Genomic DNA, 20,151 nt, shown 5'->3' on the forward strand with positions numbered 1-20,151 from the left:
TAGTGACTTCAGAACACAGCAGAATACTTGGGCAGCAGCAGCTCCTTTTATAGAGCTGGCTGCTGTCACAATGTCCAATGATTTAAGTTTGCCGCGCTGGGAGCGTCCAATCAGCGGCGACCCGCTGTCAGCCAATCAGATTAGCCAGAGACGACCAATCACAATCTGCTAACTGTGGGCCAATCAGAAGTGCAGGATTACGAGCCTGCTGTGGAAGTAAAACTATTAGGATTCAAAACTAATGCGTTTGCTTAGTTCGTAACAATCTTGATTCTATCCTTCTGTTTATGTCGCCTAGAACGGTGTCGGCTTTTTTTGGCAGCTGCTGCACGCTGCTGGCTCATATTTAAATGGTTGTCCACTAGGACTCCGAGATCCCTCTCATAGTTTAGTTTAGTTTAACTTTACTGTCATTGCACCGCATGCAACGAAACACCATCTTCAGTGCACATCATGACTATGAAAATAAACACAAATACACATCCTTCACACTCCACACATTAAATTGAAAACCCCCAACACCAACACTGCACTGCACTATACAGCAGAATTCAAAAGACTGCCCTGGGATAGAAGCTGTTTTTCAGTCTATTTGTCCTTTTTTTTTTATTATTCTGTACCATCTGCCAGACGGTAACAGTTCAAAAAAGGGTTCCCAGGATGAAATGGATCTTTGAGAATGTTTTGAGTTTTCTTAAGGCAGCGGGAGCTATAAAGCTCTTCCAAAGAGGGGAGAGGGCAAGCAATGATCTTCTGGGCAATGACGTGAACCCTCTGGAGTGCTGTCTTATCTGCCACTGTGCAATTGGCAAATCATACAGAGGTGCAGTAAGTTAAGATAGTCTCTATGGTTGCAGCGATAGAAGGTCACCAGCAGTTTTTCATTCAGTTGCTTTCTGAGAAGTCTCAGGTGGTATAATCTCTGCTGGGCCCTTTTGACCAGGGCTGCAATGTGAGCATCCCAGATCAGGTCCTCTTTTAGGGTAACACCCAGAAACTTAAAACTGCCCACTTGCTCCATTCGGTCTCCGTTGATAAGTTATTGATCAATTGATCAAGAGTGTTATAGGTGATAATTTGGTTATTATTGTACTTGGCATAAGTTAGAGGTATATGCTGGGGCGCTCTGACATTAGACGTCACATTAAGATAAAATTAATGGTTTTCTTATAATCTTCTGGAATTTGAATAACAGGAAATCTGACTATAATGAGAATGTTGGGAGTTTTCCATGGAAGTTTGGAACTTTCTTATGAAAGCGTTGTATAACTTCCATATATGGAAAACAGGAAGTGTTATGTAACCATGTGATTTGATAAGCCTGTATAAGCTGTATTCACTAAATGGAAGTATCTCCTTCCTCCTAGAAAATGGTTTTTTTTCTGGAGTAAAGGGGTCCATACTGCAGTATTTTCCCCAATAAAGCATCCTATGGATCAGATTATCAAAAGTCTGTTGATTCATTTTATACGTATATCACAAAGAGTAGTACTATTGATCCAAGTACCACCAATACTATACCTGTGCATTTGGTTTTTCTTGCCTAAAAGTAGAACCTTACATTTTTCACCATTGAATTTCATTTTGTTAGATAGCACCCAATGTTCCAAGTCTGTCAAGATCCTTCTGTATCGTAACTCTATCTTCTCCTTCTTTTCATTCCCCCATCCCCCAAGCACTCCTGTAAGATGTAAAGTTGGTCTTGTTCAGAAAGAAGTGGCCCTCTGCAGCTCACCCTGGCCTTTTCGGTGATTTCCTGGGGGAAAAAAGAAAAATGGGGAGGTCAGTTTCTTGGTTGGATGGGAAGAGATGGAGAAACTCAGCTCTTTCTGACTCTAGATCCCTCCTTCCTTCCCGCACCTACAAACTAAAAGACATAAATATATCCAAAGAGTTTGAACCAAACAATGTCCTAAGAGACATAGGAAAGTATTCTTAACATTTATCTTTGCTCCACAAAGAGCAATAGTCAAAGAATTCTTCAGTCAGAGGCACAACCAGTTTGAGGATACAGATGGCTGCAAAGTTTCCTTTTCCAATCAGTTCATACTTGGAGAGCCTTGTGGTGGGAGACAAAGAGGAGATCCAGCTGGCATCCACCAAAGCTCTTTTTCTCTCAAAATGCTTCCTTTTGATCACTACCTTTATGGAGCCTCCTCCTGACCACGTTATGGCCAAGCCTTTCCCACCCGCATTCTTTGAAAGCAGAGCAGCTTCTCAGAGAGAAGGATCATCCAGACGACTGATTTGCCTCACCTTTTTGAAAATGCCTTATATCTTGTCAGAGTATATTCATGAACTGGAATAGAGCATGGCAACAAAGTCAGCCAATGAATAGGCAGAGCAACTAAGTCAGCCAATGAGGACTGTTTGGAAACTGAAACTAGAATTATATATTATATAATATATTATATAGAATCTATATTACGCTCTGCAGCTCTGAAGCTATGTTAAGCTCTGAGTCTGTCTATTGAAGATGAAACTGCTTCTCTCCTCTGCTGTGTGTCTTGCTTGCCTGCTGAACTAAAGTAAAACTGATGTCTGTTTCTGCTGAAGCTGAGTTGCTGTTCTGCTCTGAACCTGTAACATGTCTGTTTCTGTTTGAGTTTGTTCCATGTTGGAGAAATCTACAACTGGTATTGTAAAATTTACTTTAGATGTTTACAAAGAAGTTAAATGAAGCCTCAGTCATCTGTGCTCATTTTTCTGCTGTTGAATTTATGCTGCAAAACTCTGAACATATCTGATGTTCCTCCTTGGGAATCTCGGGAGAAAGACAAAGAGAGCACAACTCTGCAGCTTTAGGAGCTGCTTTTGTGTTCTGGTGTATGCGGGCACGCGCGCGCACACGCACACACACGCATGCACACCTGATGCTACCTCTGATCCCAGCTCTGAACTGGAGCTAACATGTAAAGATCACAAATCATCCCCTTGATACTGCCTTGCAGACTTAAAACTTAGTCAAGACTGAAGTCCCCCAAAGAGGCCAGATCTCAGATGCTCTACAAAAGAACTAGGAAATCACGGGGAAATGGAGCCCGGAAATAATTCCCCAAAGCGAGAGATTCAGGAGGATTTCTCCATTTTCCTTCAATCAACCAAAAAAGGATACTTACTTAAGAATATCGAAGTCCCAACAATCACACACACCATGACAAGACTAATCGCAAAACAGCCAATGATGAGGCCCAGGTTGGATCCTGGAACTAAATTGGGAGAAAGAGCAGATAATTGAAGGAGAACCCCAAACAATCATCCCAATTAGGGGAGAGACTTAATTCAGCCAAAGGGATGGAAGTTCCTCAAATTAAAAAAATTAAGGGGCTCCTCTTCATGTAAGGGGCTTCCTTTTATGTACACTGAGAGCATTTGCACCAAGACAAATTCCTTGTGTGCCCAACCACATTTGGCCAATAAAGAATTCTATTCTATTCTATTATTCTATTCTATTCTATTCTATTCTATTCTATTCTATTCTATTCTAATCTAATCTAATCTAATCTTACGATTCTTGACAAATGTATCTTTCCTTTTATGTACGCTGAGAGCATTTGCACCAAGACAAATTCCTTGTGTGTCCATCACACTTGGCCAATAAAAGAATTCTATTCTATGCTATGCTAATCTATGCTATGGTATTCTTCATTCCAATAAATTCTATTCTAAACTCTATTCTATTCTAAATTCTATGGTATTCTATTCTAAATTCTATTCTATTCTATTCTATTCTATTCTATTCTATTCTAATCTAATCTAATCTAATCTAATCTAATCTAATCTTACGATTCTTGACAAATGTATCTTTCCTTTTATGTACGCTGAGAGCATTTGCACCAAGACAAATTCCTTGTGTGTCCATCACACTTGGCCAATAAAAGAATTCTATTCTATGCTATGCTAATCTATGCTATGGTATTCTTCATTCCAATAAATTCTATTCTAAACTCTATTCTATTCTAAATTCTATGCTATTCTATTCTAAATTCTATTCTATTCTATTCTAAATTCTATTTTATTCTAATCTAATCTAATCTAATCTAATCTAATCTAATCTAATCTTACGATTCTTGACAAATGTATCTTTCCTTTTATGTACGCTGAGAGCATTTGCACCAAGACAAATTCCTTGTGTGTCCAATCACACTTGGCCAATAAAAGAATTCTGTTCTATTCTATGCCTTATTAACGGTAGACGTGCCCCTAGCGGTGAAGGTGGGAGGTGCAAAGGCCGCCAGGGAAGTTTGCGAGTTGACGAGGTCGCGTCCGAGCTTTGCCATCCCACAACCTCCACGGCGGGATGGAAAGAATTGCGCAGGTACACTTGACTGACATCTGGAGGGACCATCTTGTCCTGCTCCTAGAGGGTCTCGGGGAGATGGAGAGTGGGAGAGAGCGCGGCAGCAAAGAGGGAGAGTGCCAGGCAGGCAGGCACACAGAGACGGACACACAGATGGATGGATAGATTCTCACCAGCAGAAAAAGCGCTTGAGCCCCTTACATTAAGAGATAATCAGAGTTGGAAGGGACCTTGTAGGTCATCTAGTCCAACATGGCTGGCTGGAGAATTCTGGGAGTTGAAGTCCCCAAGTCTAAAAAAAAGTTGCCAAGTTTGGAGACCACTGCAGTCTGGATGAAAACGCTCAAAGGTGCTTTGGGGCACCTTCAAGGCGAAGACGCGTCTTTCTTATGGGAAAAGGTCGAGGATACCAAACTCTCGGTACAATGCATGAATTTCCCTCTTTCCTTTTTCTTCTCCAGTGAAGGCAGCCAGGGATATTTCTTCAGGAAACTTCCAACGCTTTTCCCTTTCCCTCCAATTGACGAAGATGTGGTGGTTTGGGTGGTTCTTTGGATTATCCCAAACACAATAAATAATAATCCTTGGATTATCCCAAACACGATAAATTCCTCTTCGGGTTATGATCGTTGTTATTATGATGGTCACATTTAGTCAATAAAGAATGGGTGGTGGTGCTTTTACAGTTCCCATGATGAGCAAAAGTAGGAGTAAGAGGCAATGGTGTGTCCCCCCGTCCCCGGCTTGAACCACAGGTGGCATTCAGTGGAGAATCGGTAGCGGTGAGTAGTTCAGAGAACTGGCAAATTCCACCTCTGACTGCCCTCCCCCTTATTCTCTGCCTCCCAAGTCCCAGCTGATTGGCTGGCTCTTCTTTGGTTGCCCTGCACAGGAGAACAGAGCTGGAAAGCAGGTTAGTGGGGTGGAGAGGGAATGGGGATTTTACAGTATCCTTTCCATTGCCACGCCCACTGAACTGGTAGTAAAAACAATTTGAACCCCACCACTGGCTTTGAACCATCTCCCGCTGTGTGATTAGCCTTCCATGGAGCATGTACAGAGTGAGCAGGCATAACTTTTGTCCGTTTTAGTTTTAAGATCTTGTTCAAACAAGAGATTCACTCACAAACTACTAGATGGACATGCGTGGAGACAGAAACAACACGGGCACAATCCCTGTTTGGCAGGGCACGTACTGGACATGTTTGTGTGAATCCTGTTGCTGAATATGACTGACAGTAGGAAGGCACAAATGCGGGAGAGGCTGCAGGATCTGTGCCATTCTCCCATTCCAGGCCAGTTCCTCTAACATTACTTAGAAGTTATGATTGCCACATCAATTTCTTAGAAGTTATGATTGCCACATCAATTACTTAGAAGTTATGATTGCCACATTGCTCCAACCCCAGATCATCTGATCGCATGTCAGGCACTCCATTGCTTGATTGCTCTCACCGTTAGGAAATTTCTCCTCCGTTCTAGGTTGGGTCTCTCCTTGGTTAAGTCTCCATCCATTATTTCTTGCTTTGTCATTTAGTTCCTTGGAAAACAGTCTGAGCCCCCATCACCCCTAAATATTGGTACAGTGCTACTGTAGGAAGTTAGCACCCACCCCCTCTCCTAGAAAAATGAAATATCCTAGGAAATATTGAAAAAGGCAGAATGTTTCCCCTATTTCCCCAATTATCATTGGAAGAAATATCCTTCTGGGTTCAGTTCCAAGTGAGGAAAAAAGACACTTGGAAACATGGTGACTGCTTGGAAAGATGGTTTTAATGATGGGCAGGATCACATGCCTCGGAGCTCCTGGGTGGGGGGGGAAAAAAAGGAAGGAGATGCTGAGAGTGCCTGGGTTTTATCCCCTCTGTTGGGATTTGAATTTGAGCTTGTATTTTGATTGGTTTGTCAGACTCCCATGGGGCCATGCAGGGGCAACTCTGTAGGCTGTCCTGAGTCCCAGGCTTGGTTGAGCCTTGCTGGATGATGATGTAATGAAAAGGGCTTTGGGCAATTCCTATTATGGCTGTACCTGGAATAGATCTTTGTTATGTAAAATAGGCAGGCCTAGGCCAAGAGTAATGGTCCACTGCCAAAGGTGGGGGCGATCTCCTGCTTCTGAGGTGAGTTTCTGCTTCTGAGTTTCTACTCTTCTTAGGGGAAATATTCTGCCTTTTTAATATTTCCTAGGCTATTTCATTTTTCTAGGAGAGGGGTGGGTGCTAACTTCCTACACTATCATGTCCCCCCCCACCAGTCCCTCTTTTTATTAGACTAACGAAACCCAATTCCTGCAACCGTTCGCATGTTTTAGCCTCCATCCCCCCTAATCATTCTTGTTGCTCTTCTCTGCACTCTTTCCAGAGTCTCAATATCATGTTGACATGGTGGTGACCAGAACTGGACGCAGTATTCCAGTGCTGGAAGTTAAAAACCCACTCCGCTCCTAGAAAAATTAAATATTTTAAGATATACTAAAAAATGCAGAATATTTCCCCTAAAAGAGAAGTGGAAACTCAGAGAGGCAAAAACTCGGCCCTTCCCCCCCCCCCACCTTTGTTAATGGGCCATTAAGGCCTGGGCCAGTCCATTCTACATAACAAAGATCTCCCTCCTTCAGGCAGAGCCATTTAATCGCCCTTCATTGCACCATCCACCAAGTTTCAACCAAACTTAGGACACAGACAACCTACAAAGCAAGCTATGACCTCTGACAGCAATCAATCAAGGTACTCTTCCTGTGCCTCAGGAAGTTCAAAGCCAAAGAGGGTATAAAACCCAGGGACTCTCAGCATTTTTCCCCCTTTTCTTCGCCCGAGATCTCCAAGGCATGTGATTCTGTTCATCGATACACCTTCTTTCCAAACAAACTTCCATGATTCCAGTGGCTTTTTCCCCACTTGGAACTGAACCCAGAAGGATATTTCTTCCAACACCAGTATTCACAAACATTGCAAGAGCGATTGCTCTCCTCAGAATCGCTCTGAAGCCTAGAGTCCCTTTTTTAACCATGCAAAACATTGGGTTTGCTATCATTCTGACTTTTTCCACACTTTCTACCTTCCAGAATTGCTCAGTTTCCTAGCTTTTCAGCCGGAAAGCTAGCAAACGTAATCTTTCTGAATAGTTGTGTTGGAAGAAATATCCTTCTGGGTTCAGTTCCAAGTGGGGAAGAAAGATGCTGGAAACATGGAGGCTGTTTGGAAAGATGGTTTAATGGTGGATAGGACCACATGGGTTTCAGGTCCTGGGCAGCTGACCACATGGAGTGGAGAGTGAGAGTTATTTATACCCTCTCTTGGGCCTTGCCCTTGAGCTTCCTATTCCTGTGGCAAGGGCATGTATTCTATTGGTTGCTGTCAGACTCCCATAGGGCTATGCAGGGGTCACAGCTGAGGTTGTCTGTGTTGGAAGAAATATCCTTCTGGGTTCAGTTCCAAGTGGGGGAAAAGACACTGGAAACATGGAGGCTGTTTGGAAAGATGGTTTAATGGTGGACAGGACCACATGGCTTGGAGCTCCAAAGGGAAATGGACGATCACATGCTTCAAAATGTTGGGTGAAGGAAAAGGAGGGCCAAGATGCTGAGAAACTCTTAAGTTTTATACCCTCTGTTGGGCTTCACCTTAGTATTTCCTGTTCCTGTGTAAGAAATGTACCCCATTGGCTGTCAGACTCCCAGGGGCGCGGGGGGTCTTAGCTAACTTTGTAGACTTTGCCTGGACCACATGGCTTCACCTGAGTGCTGGCTGATGCAACTTTCCCCAGGCCATGTGATGAGATGGGTAGAGGCCTTTGTTATGTAGAGTACTCTGGCCCAGGCCTTAATGGCCCACCCATTAACAAAGGTGGGGGTGAGTTTCTGCTTCTGAGTTTCTACTTCTCTTTTTAGGGGAAATATTCTGCCTTTTTAGTATATCCTAAAAGATGTCATTTTCCTAGGAGAGGGGGTGGGTGCTAACTTCCTACAGTTGAAAGTTTTTTCCCCCAAGTCTTTCTACCATACAGGAGAATCGCATTCACTAGTATTGTAGGTCAAAAGTGACCAAAGGCAATACCTTTGAAAGGCAGAAAGGCTAGCACGGAGAGGGGAAGGGAACCAGTGTGTTGGGAGAGAGAAAGGAAGCTCATGTTTGGGGGGATTGGAGCATCCTTTCTCTGGCCCAGCGTACCGGTTCTATTCTGTAACACAGAGGAGACGTAAAGGCCTTTGATGGGCTGAAGATATGAAGCTTGGATCTTCACAGAGGGCAGCTGCCTGCTGTCTTCCAGCAGTCAGCTCTTTCATTCTGTCCACTTAAAAAAATCTGTGTAGTTGCTCAGCGATCACAACTGGGAGAGTCCGGGATAGCGGTCATTGAGTGAGGCAGTCACCAATGTGCCTCAGCTAGCTACCACAATATGATGACCAAAGTTTGGGGCACCTTAATGTTCATAAGCTGAGACTAGTTGTGGAAATCCAACCTGTTGAAAGGTTGTCAGATTTATGTAAACTTTGCCCTGAGTCCTGTTGAATTCCTCTGAAACAATGATGGTGTCAACTCATTTTCTCTCATCTTTTAGAGCTGCCATCAGAAAGGGAGTGGGGGAAGTAGTGCATTCCTTAAATGCTTCAAAGATAATTTCTAGGCGACTGAAGCTTCTGGTGCACAACACTATTATTGGAGAACATGATTGATGACTCTTGGCTATGGATGTGTCCCATTGGAGAATGTACATCCAGGGGGTGGGGGAAGACCAGGGTCAAGGGTGAAATGAATGATGTTTCTCAGAGTCGGCTACACCCAGGTGGCGCTGATATGTTCATGCCTAATAAATCTTCTTTAAACTCTTGAGAGATGTGGCTAGGGCAGTGGTGGCGAACCTTTTTGGGCTCCTGTGCCAAAAATTGTACGCACACTTGCACGCTCGAGCTTGCATGCCAGCACCCAGAAGGCAATGTGCTCACCCACATCCCCTACGCACGTGCGCGCAATCCCCACACACACACACTCTCACCACCCCCTTACCTGCACTGCACCTCACAGCTGATTTTCGGCCAGTTTGTGGCCTTTTTTGGCCCCCCATAGGCTTGAGGAAGGCTTCTGCAGGCTTCTACAAGCTTTGTAGGCTGAAATCTAGCCCCATTTCATCACTTTCTGTTTTCCCGAAAATACCGGAAGTGACGAAATGGGGCTAGATTTCAGCCTACAAAACTTGTAGAAGCCTGCAGAAGCTTCCTCAAGCCCTCTGGGAGGTCGAAAAAGGCCCTCAAACTGGCCGAAGTCAGCTGTGGTGATGACGTGCAGTGAGGTAAGTTTGCCTGCAGCTCGTGTGCCGGCACTAATGGCTCTGCATGCCACCTGTGGCATGCATGCCATAGGTTCGCCATCACGGGGCTAGGGACTCATGATTCAAATGGGGGTGGATTGTCGGAGCCCTGGCAAAAGGGGACCTTTCGGCCTGGAGGTGGAATTGCGGCAGCTGCTGGTTGCAAAGACTGAAGCAAATTCAACAGAGTGGTAAGGAGTGCAATTTGCTGTGAGAGTTGAACATTCTTGTGAGAAGCTGATCCATGTTGCTTGCCAAACACAACCACTTCCCTTTCCACCCCCAAAAGTTGAGTTGATGACAAATATCAGGCCAAGCCAACACAAGCACACAAAGAGGGAATTTGCTCAATGAACTTTCCATGTAAGTAAACCAACGAATGCAAACACATATACAGGTAGTGCTCAACTTACGACCACAATTGAGCCCAGCATTTATGTTGCTAAGTGAGAAATTTTGTTAAGTGAGTTTTGCCCCATTTTACGATTTTTTCTTGACATGTTTGCTAAGTGAATCACTGCAGTTTTAAATCACCAACACAGTCAGGGGTGGGATTCTACCGGGTTGGACTGGTTTGGGTGAACCATTTGTTACGATTCTGTGCAGTTCAGAGAATCGGCAAACCGCGCTACTGGCTGGCCCCGCCCCGCCCCTCATCTCATGAATGCAGCATCACTGCCTGCATTCTCCCGCCCACCATTGCTACCTGCAGCCAGAGCCGGCCATTGCTGCCTGCAGCCATCGCCAGTTATTGCTGCTTGCCTTCCGCTGCGGCCCTGCCTGATCTGATCTCCCTGGATGAATGAAACTCAGCAAGCCCCGGTTGCCTACCCGCTGCCACCTGCCCCAGTTGAGTCCCAATTCCTGGGCCGGCCGCCCACCATCCTCGCCCACCATCCTCGCCCACCATTGTGGCCTGTCTTCCACTGTGGCCCTGCCTGATCGAGTGAAGCTCTGCAAGCCCTTGTCGCCTACCTGCCACCAGCCCCAGTTGAGTCCCAACTCCCGGGCCACCCAACCACCATCTTTGCCCGGCCACCATTGCTGCCTGCCTTCGTGATTGGTGAGTGAGCGAGCAAGCCCTGGTGGCCCACCTGGCACCACCACCACCAGCCCCAGTTGAGTCCCAACTCCTACCACCCGCGCTCGCTGCCTGCCTCGCCTGCCCACCATCTTTGTCCACCTGCCATCTTCTCCCACCTGCCATTGCTGAAGGAGGCGCCTTCGCGGATCGGTGAGTGAGTCTCCGAGCAAGCCCTGGTCGCCTACCTGCCACTGCCGCCAGGTCCAACAGGATCAAATTGCTCCCAGATAACAGGATACATTTTTCTTCCTGGACGTCTGTAATGGAATTGCACCGTGCTTGAACTCCAACCAAGAAGGAATCTGAGCAATTTTATCCATTAGGTGTTGCACAAGCTCTGAGGATGATCATCTGAGCTCTCCTCTCCATGAAGGGATCAGATACTTAAGCGTAGTACACAAAATTATCTGCTACAATCTCCTACCAGTCAATGACTACTTCAGTTTCAACCGCAACAATACAAGAGCACACAACAGATACAAAGTCAATGTAAACCGCTCCAAACTTGATTGCAGAAAGTACGACTTCAGCAACACAGTGGTCAATGCCTGGAATGCACTACCTGACTCTTTTCTTACTATCCTCTAACCCCCACTCCTTTAACCTCAAACTAACCACTATTGACCTCACCCCTTTCCTAAGAGGTCTGTAAGGGGCGTGCATAAGTGCACATTCGTGCCTACCGTCCCTGTCCTATTGTCCCCCGTTTTTTCGTACCTATTTCCTGTACTCTTACTCATGTTTATACTTATTCCTATCATCTTGTAAGCAATTGACAAATCAAATAAATAAATAAAATAAATAAATCGGATGACCCTAAATTGGGCCATCAAGCAACACTCTACAGATGAAATAAGTGCTGGGTCAACAGCCTAAGGCCAAAGGTGGATTTGAGGGGAAAGCAGCCTCTGTTGCTGCCACCACCAGGCCAAGACCAAGTAGCCATTTTTACAGATCATCAGCTGGTGACTGGAGAAATATCTGGACACAGGACCAAAATGGCTGCCTCTTTTCTAAAGGACCACATACCCCAATTCTTGTTCCTTCGAAGTGTTGCCTTGGTTCTTCCTCTTCCACACACTCAAAGGGAAATTTGGATCTTTGAGCAACAAGGAGGGTAAAATCCCTCCCATTTTCAACCACCCAAAACAGGCAGCAAACTCAGGTGAGAAGAAAACAAAAGCATTTATTTTCAGCAAGCGCTTTTGGAATTCTTACAGGATGGGAGCAATGATTAGAGGAAGAGAAGCGCAGTACAATCAATCTCATGTTCCATTTTTCTACATCATGAAAATCCACTAATGGCAATCTGGATAAAATCTGGAAAAAAAGTGTTTGAATGCCATGCTCAGAATAATGATTATTTGGCAGACTCGGATGATAGTTGATTAACTGTGCAATTCTTATTTTGTAATTAAAATACATTAACTACTTTAATGACAGAAATCTCAGAATGCACTTTAAAAAAAATATTGGAGATACTATTATGCATTATGCAATAATATAATATAACACTATATAATAATATAAGATGTGAAAATATCTACAGAGCTCTCACATCCTGGACATAAATTGTTTCAACTTTTATCCTCAAAATGACATTATAGAGCATTGCACACCAGAACAACTAGACACAAAGAGTTTTTCCACACGTCATCACTCTGCTAAACAACTAATTCCCACAACACTGTCAAACTATTTACTAAGACTGTATTACTATTCTTCTTCTCATCCTTCCTATTACCTACCTCCTTTTCTACGTATGACTATAACCTTGTTGCTTATATCTTATGATTTATATTGTTTTATTTAGTTTCTTAATATGATTTTGATTGCTTATTTAGTATCCTATGAATACCACTAAATGTTGTATCTTATCATTCATGATGTATTTATGATGACTATGATCATGATTTATCACATATTTTATATGTACACTGAGAGCTTATCCATCAAAGACAAATTCCTTGTGTGTGATGAGGTAATTCCCCATTAGGAGAATGAGCGCATACAGGGAGACGTAGTGAGAGAAGTGTTTGAATAATACACACACAGCACACAGATATGCTGTACAGTTAATGTAGGTTTTTACTTTCAATAAACGTTTAAGCAAAGTCCAAACAAGCAATCCAAGTTCATTCACAGGTAAATCAGTCAGTGTTCATTTCAGGGATAATTCCAATATCAAAGTCCAGTATCAAAAACAGTTCAGTAACAGATTTACTTCAAATCCAAGAATAACAGTGTGTCCAATCACCCTGGGCCATTAAAGAATTCTATTCTATTCTATTCTATTCTATTCTATTCTATTCTATTCTATTCTATTCTATTCTATTCTATTCCATTCCATTCCATTCCATTCCATTCCATTCCATTTCTATTCATTTTCTATTCTATTCTGTTCTAGAGAAATAATATGTACTAAACCCTGTTAAGCCTGGATTCCCCAACGGGTTCAACGGGTGTTAAGGAAAACAAACTAAACAGAACGTGCAGCGAAGTCAGATAGGAAGACAGGTAAATGTGTGAGATAAGTTTTCTAGTTAACACGCAGTAAAAATACAGATACACTTGTGCTACCAAAAATATAGTTTATTCCATTTAAGAATTATAGCATAGTCAAATAACGGTCCATTAGTCATATATCAATTTCAGTCAAGTCTTGTCAGGGATACTCTATTTGTAAAGTCCGTGTTGAATAGCCAATGTCAGTACACATATAATAAATCTGTCCAAAACTTATCTTCTCTCCGTTGAGAAATATCTTCAAAGTAATCCAACACTTCTTCTCCTCCCCGATCCAGCAAGAACGCAGTCTTCAATAAGCCAGCCAGTAAGAGCCAGAGAGTGCCTTGCTGCTTATATAGTACTTTTACAGCTGCACCCTTAATTACATTCCTTTAGCTTAAAGTCACATACACTTTATCTGACAAACCATGATTCATCATTTTATTATCTTTACCCAAAACAGTTAGGGTAAAACAATTTAAATCCTTATGATTCCACAATTATAAACACATAAGATTCTCTCCTCTGTTTCTCAATTATAATTAAAAAAAAAAAAAGCTTTGGACTCATGATAAAAACAATGATGATTCATCCTGATTCCAGCATTTTGGGAGGACGTGAAGAGTTCCTTCTAAAAGTCCGTCCTAATTCAGAAGAAGGTTGATCCCCTCTTCTTTCCTCTCTCCATTATTTTTTCAAGACATTTTTTATTTTATTCAAAAGATTAAAATACAAAATCCAGAAGAGAAAATCAACTGCACCGCCAACCAGAGGCAGCACCCTCAACCAGACCCTGACCTGATATAATCTCCTTATCACAAGACCAATCACAAGGCCCTTACTTGACACACCCACATCTGAAGCCATAAACAGAAGAACACTGATATCCCCTAAATTCTGAAAATGTTACTTAACCTGGTAACGGAACATTCGAAACCAACCCACAAGCTCAGAGAATGAACCTTCACCCTCACCTTATACCTGAGCTACATATATTCTCCACTATTGCAAAAGGTATTGGTTAAGGTATTGTTATTGAAGAGCTGACCAGCTGCTGCAAGGCTGATGCAATATAAGGCTGGTGCAATGTAAGGCTGATGCAATGAGGATGAATCAGCATTGGTATTGCCTTTTTTAAAACTATGTATGGGTCCACAGATGTCTTTACCATTTTAAGAGGTGTTTATATAAGGCAGCCATTAGAGGGCGTGTTTCTCTCTCTCCTTGAGTCCTGTATCCATTGCAGAGTTCTCCATGTAGAACTAAGAAGATTGGGCTGGGGCATTCCTGTTTAATATTGTGAACTGATGCCTAAGAATTTTATGATACTAAAAGGAGCTACCGTGTTTCCCCAAAAATAAGACCTATCCTGAAAATATAACTTGTTTACATGGTCTATGTGGAAGATTGGGGGTTGGGGTGGGGCCTTCATGGTTTAATATTGTGAACTGATGCCTTAGAATTTTAAAATACTAAAAGGACCTACCATGTTTCCCCAAAAGTAAGACCTATCCAAAAATAAACCTGTAGCTTGATTTTTACATTCGCAACCAATTGTCAGCTCCTACAGGAGGTCGCTGAATCTGGTTCAATAAAACACTTCACTCACAGTCTTGCTGCAGCAATGTGATATATTTTGGCTTCCTCCATCAGTAGCAACAAACAGAAAGTCCAAGTAAAGCCAGCGCTGAGAGCGTCTGCCTCTCAGCGCTGTTTATATTTCCTGTTCACTGCCCCCATTAATTAGCTAACATCCACCCTTAGCAAAACACCCAACATTCAGTTACAGAAATCTCGCGTGCTATCACCCAAATCCCCAAACAATAACTTCCCCCTCCCCTAGTGCCGTTCTTCCACCCCGATCCATTCGATATCTCCTATGCAGATTGCTGACCAGCCGAAATGACATCCCGAAGTTTTTCCTGGCTGAGAAGAGTGGGAGGCGTGTTACTTAAGAGTTTGCAAAATGTCGAACAACCGATAAGGCATGTTCTCAGCTGGTCACACTGCAGTGGGGAAGGGCGGTTACGCCTGGCTCCGTCAGCTGTCATCGACATCGATTTGGGACTTTCAAGGTAGATAGCTCTTCCCCAACCACAGTGACGTGTCGGGCTTCATTCTGTCAGCAGCTTTGGTGAAGCCTGACACCAATATAAGCCCTACCCCCAAAATAAACCCTAGTTAAGATCCCGCCCGCTCCATTGCACCTAGTTGAATGGGGTGGGGTGAGGCACATGGGTAAAAATCAAGCTAGGGTGGGGATGGTGGGGTGAAGCTATTTATCTTTGGACAGCCATGCTTCGCACACCCCAACACTTGCCTTGCCAGCCCACTTCTTCTGCAGCTGCTTGCCACCTCTTGCGCACATTGCCCCCGGCCTCCATTTCGCTGTCAGAGACCTTCCAGAAAGGCCTCTGCAGCCAAGAAATAAGCTCCAGACTGATGTGTACAGCACCCCTGACCTCTATTTCACCATAGAAATGAATCCTAGAGTGGCAGTGCGATACAGGAAACAACTACAATAGAAAGGAATGACAGAGTTGCATATAAGGTAGACATGACACCTGTAACACCCGCCCACCCTTTCTCCTTCGGTTCATGATTGTCCGAAACTCATCTTGGACCCTTCCTAGTCTTTCTTCATAAAGCCAGGAGTAAAGCGACTAAATAAGCAGCTTGGTGGCAAAATCAGCTGTTCATCCGCAGGATAAAAAGAATCCCTGTGACCATTCAACAGGCCACCTTGAGGGAGGAGTTCCTTCCTCTCTCCTTGAGCTGGATGGTCCACTTACGCTGCAAAGAGGAAGGCAAAAAACAGGCAGGGTCAATCTGGGAAGGAGCCAAGAGGAGGAATCACCTTGTCCAGGCTGAGGGATCAGCAAAGATCAGCCCAGCAAAGAATAGAAGCAGCAGATGCAAGAGAGGGATCAGCTGGGTGGGATTTTCCAAAGTATAAGAGAGGAGGGGCAGGGCTGGGACTGGCTCCTGAGGTGGGTGAGAATCTGCCCCACATGTATGGATGTGTCCCCTCAAGTATACAGTAAGGTCTGGCAGCACACTTAAGCCAAAAATAAACCAAAACATAGACTTAAATGGAGGCTTGCAAATCCAAGAAAGCAGACTTTTTATATTTGATCGAAGTTAAAGTTCTGGGTAAGAAGTTCCTAGCCCATCACAAGAAACCTGGGAGGAAAATTCTACAAAATACAGAAAGATGTCCTGTCCTTCTTATATTATACACGCAAAAGTCTTTGTGTTCTTAGTTCTCTAATTACTGTACCTTGTAAATCTCTAGTCATATAATCTAACTAGCTGTAAAACTCTAGTCATGTCATCTAAGATTTACATCTTCCTGCAACAGACAGATTCTTTCGGCTGTGTTATCTTTTCTCCCATTGTCTCCCTAATTGATCCTTTGAGGAGCACACTTCAAAGGTGTGGATTACCCTGGGAGGCTTGGGAGGCATTACATTCCCAGAGGATGCCGGGGTGAGATGTGTCAATCCAGGAAAACAGATGGATTCAGATGGATTTAGATGGGAGAATCGTGTGCCTTAATAGGGGGATGATATAATTGATTGCAGGCATGCGTTTACAACGGTTTTAGTTTACCATTGTTTTACAACAAGTGAATGGTTGAGGAAATCTTTTTTTACAACAGCAAAATAACAAATGCCTATAGAGTAACTTTCTACTGAATGCTGTAACATATTCTACTGCATTTATTTATTTATTTATTATTTATTATTGCTATTCCCTTCATCACAAATCCAATTCAAATTCCGTGTTGCCTCCAGAAACAAGCGCAAATGGATGCATGGCCTCCAGAGAGTGTCCAGGTCTTCCTTCAGCATCGGGAAGGTGGGATTCTCAGATGGACTCGAGGAGGGGAAGAAGCCCCCACTCCGTCCATGATCGTAGGACCTTCAAGAAGTTCTTCACCTGCCCTTTCCCTCCCCTGACACTGGGGACGCTCCAATCTCCTCTCTGCAGGCCTTTGAGCCTCCTCATCCAGTCAGATCCTGGGAGGTGCCACAATCTGGCCTTGCAGAATAAGAGGTTGGGGGGGCAGGCAGACCCCCTCCCCAGAGCCCCTCTGAATCTACTCCAAGTCCCTTACCTTGCAGTGTTTGAGACGAAGAGGGTTCTCCCAAAGTATCTTCACCACCAATTCAACCTCAAAGATTTCCCCTCCTCCCTCTCCCTCCCATACAGCCTTCACTGGGGCTACTCACCTGTGAGGAGGGTGCTAAATGGCCTGGTTCTTCCCTGCATTGGAGAGAAAGACACAGAGTGAATCTCTGCTTTTTTTCCTGGTTCTCTAACGGGGTCTCTTTCTCTTCACCATTAAACCTCTGCAGCTTCATGGATCTCTAAAAGTAGACCAAGCCAGAGGTGGTATAGAGCAGGTTCGGACCAGTTCTGGAGAACCAGTAGTAGAAATTTTGAGTAGTTTGGAGAACCGGCAAATACCACCTTTGACTGGCCCCATCCCCATCGATTCTCTGCCTCCCGAGTCCCAGCTGATTGGCTGGGTCTTCTTTTGTTGCCTTGCACAGGAGAACGGAGCTGGAAAGCAGGTTAGTGGGGTGGGGAGGGAATGGGGATTTTACAGTATCCTTCCCCTGCCACACCCATCAAGCCATGCCTACCAAGCCACACCCACAAAACCGGTAATAAAAAAATTTGAATCCCACCACTAGACCAGGCCATGTGACCAAAACAGGTCTCTTAACAGTTAGGGTTCATGGCCTTTCCGGTGGTTTCCTTATTTCCCATTCCAGAACTAAAGGGCTTTTTGCTCCAAAGCAAGCACCAGGTAAGCTCTTAGGCTGCCTTCCCTGTCTGATTGAAGGTTGAAAATCCAACAGGGAGAGTTTCCCTTTCTCCTCGGCAGGAACAAACCAGTGCAAAGAAAGTGAATTCTGTAACTTTGTTTGTTTAGAAATCAAGGAAACGAGGGGAGGGGAGGATCAAGTTGATTGTCAGGATTCCCACGATTGCCCTCATTAAATCATGAGCCTCAAGCCAGGCTTCAAAAGAATCCAAAAATATTTATTAGGAGCAATAAATGTCGGCATTGACCCATATGAAGCCAACTCTGCCACACGTAATTTACGGTCACCTGTGACCCTGTTTCTCCCTTCCCCCCGGGTGTGTCATCCAGTGTGTTGTACAGAGTAAAAGGAAGAAAAAGAAAAAGAAAACAAAATTGTCAGAATTGAAAGGTAAATGGAGACTTTGCTAACAGAAAAACACCGACACTGACATCCAGGGGTGGGATTTTATCGGTTCGGACTGGTTCAGTAGAACCGGTTATGATTCTCAGTAGTTTGGAGCACCGGTAAATCGGACTCCTGGCTGATCCTGTCTTCTGTATACTGTTTTAATTTGCCTCATGATATTCCTCTGTACCCTGACTATCTTGAGTTTTTTTCCTTTCTGGATGATGACAAAGGCTACTGTAAATTGGAAATATATATATACAAGTTTGTGTCAGTGACATTACCTGGAAAGGTGCTATGCAATTCCTTGACAATACAGATGGATCCAAAGTTATTTTTTTTCCAATCAGTTCATATTTAAAGAGAGCCTTTTGGTGGGAGAGACCAGGAGGAGATCCAGCTGGCGTCCACCAAAGCTCTTTTTCTCTCAAAATGCTTCTTTTTGATCAGTACTTTTATGAAGCTTCCTGATCATATAATGGCCAGGCCTTTCCTGTCCGCCTACTTAGAAATCAAGAGCAATTTCTCCATCAGAGGGATCTTCCACTCAGCCAAGTCTTCTCATGGTTTCAAGAGTTTCTCATATTAGATGTTTCTTCTTGGGGTCTCCTCTCACAAGTCCAGCCTGGCCCATTCTCCTCAGCTTAGTTCTCGATCTTCTGCCAGCTTCATGAGTCACTCGTGGCATTTGGATTCACAGGAACAACATACACCCTCCTCAACTGATGGTGCCCCTGATCCCTGCTCTGGGTTGGAGCTAACATCTCTAGAGGGGGAGAAAAAAAACCCACTCACTTGTTGCTGCTTTGTAGCCATCCTGATGTTTCTCTGCAAGGGGGAAAAAAATGAGTGGGAAAAAAAACCCCGTCAGAGATCATCCATCACATCTAGAGTACTGCATCCAGTTTTGGTCACCACATTATAAAAAAGACGTTGAGACTCTAGAAAAAGTACAGAGAAGAGCAACCAAGATGATTAGGGGACTGGAGACTAAAATATATTAAGAATGGTTACAGCAGGAGTCCCCAAACTTAGTAACTTTAAATTGTGGACTTCAACTCCCAGAATTCTGGGAGTTGAAGTCCACAAGTCTTAAAGTTGCCAAGTTTGGAGACCTCTGGGTTACAGGAACTGGGCATGGCTAGTCTAGGGAAGAGAAGGACTAGAGGAGACATTATAGCAGTCTTCCAATATTTGAGGGGCTGCCACAGAGAGGAGGGGGTAAAGCTATTTTCTAAAGCACCCAAAGGCCAGACAAGGAATAATGGATGGAAACTGAACAAGGAGAGATTCAACCTGGAAATAAGGAGAAACTTTCTGACAGTGAGAACAGTCAACCAATGGAACAGAAGTTGCCCTCGGAAGTTGTGGGAGCGCCATCAGTTGAGACTTTCAAGAAGAGATTGGACTGGCATTTGTCAGAAATGGTGTAGGGTCTCCCGCTTGGGCAGGGGGTTGGACTAGATGACCTATAAGGTCCCTTCCAACTCTGATGGTCTGTTATCTGTTAGCGATAAACAGACACAGGATCTACAGCAGGGGTGTCAAACTTGCATTGTCACATCATCACATGACGTATCACGGCTTTTCCCCCCTTCGCTAAACCAGGGGTGGGCATGGCCAATGCGTGATGCGGATGCGAGTTTGACAGCCCTGATCTACAGGGCTACAAACATCTGATTTTCCCCAAGAGCGATCTGCTGCCTCCAAAATGGAGGAGTAATGGA

The 20,151-nt window shown here is 44.0% G+C and overlaps 1 protein-coding gene across 7 annotated transcripts in view; it reads right to left on the reverse strand.

Moving 5' to 3' along the window:
• Positions 1-1,451: 1,451 nt before the first annotated feature.
• The window catches only part of LOC113426548 (major histocompatibility complex class I-related protein 1-like), a 43,737-nt gene continuing 25,037 nt past the window's right edge, over positions 1,452-20,151 (reverse strand). For 2 of the 7 annotated variants that reach the window (XR_015747215.1, XR_015747216.1), the window contains exons 6-7: positions 17,435-19,252; positions 11,858-12,011 (exon numbers count right to left, since the gene is read on the reverse strand). Coding sequence is in view for 5 of the 7 variants with exons in the window: in XM_087953906.1 (XP_087810032.1) it covers positions 1,707-1,756; positions 3,120-3,209 (140 nt within the window). In the remaining 2 variants the exon portion in view is untranslated. Of the gene's footprint in view, positions 1,757-3,119; positions 3,210-11,857; positions 12,012-13,268; positions 19,253-20,151 lie in introns of those variants that run through there. The other 5 variants (XM_026688920.2, XM_026688921.2, XM_087953906.1 and 2 more) reach the window with 5 other exon arrangements.

Source organism: Notechis scutatus, chromosome 2 (genome assembly GCF_049901735.1).
Source record: "Notechis scutatus isolate UNSWTSFEM ecotype Mainland chromosome 2, rNotScu1.2, whole genome shotgun sequence".
Taxonomy (NCBI): domain Eukaryota; kingdom Metazoa; phylum Chordata; class Lepidosauria; order Squamata; family Elapidae; genus Notechis; species Notechis scutatus.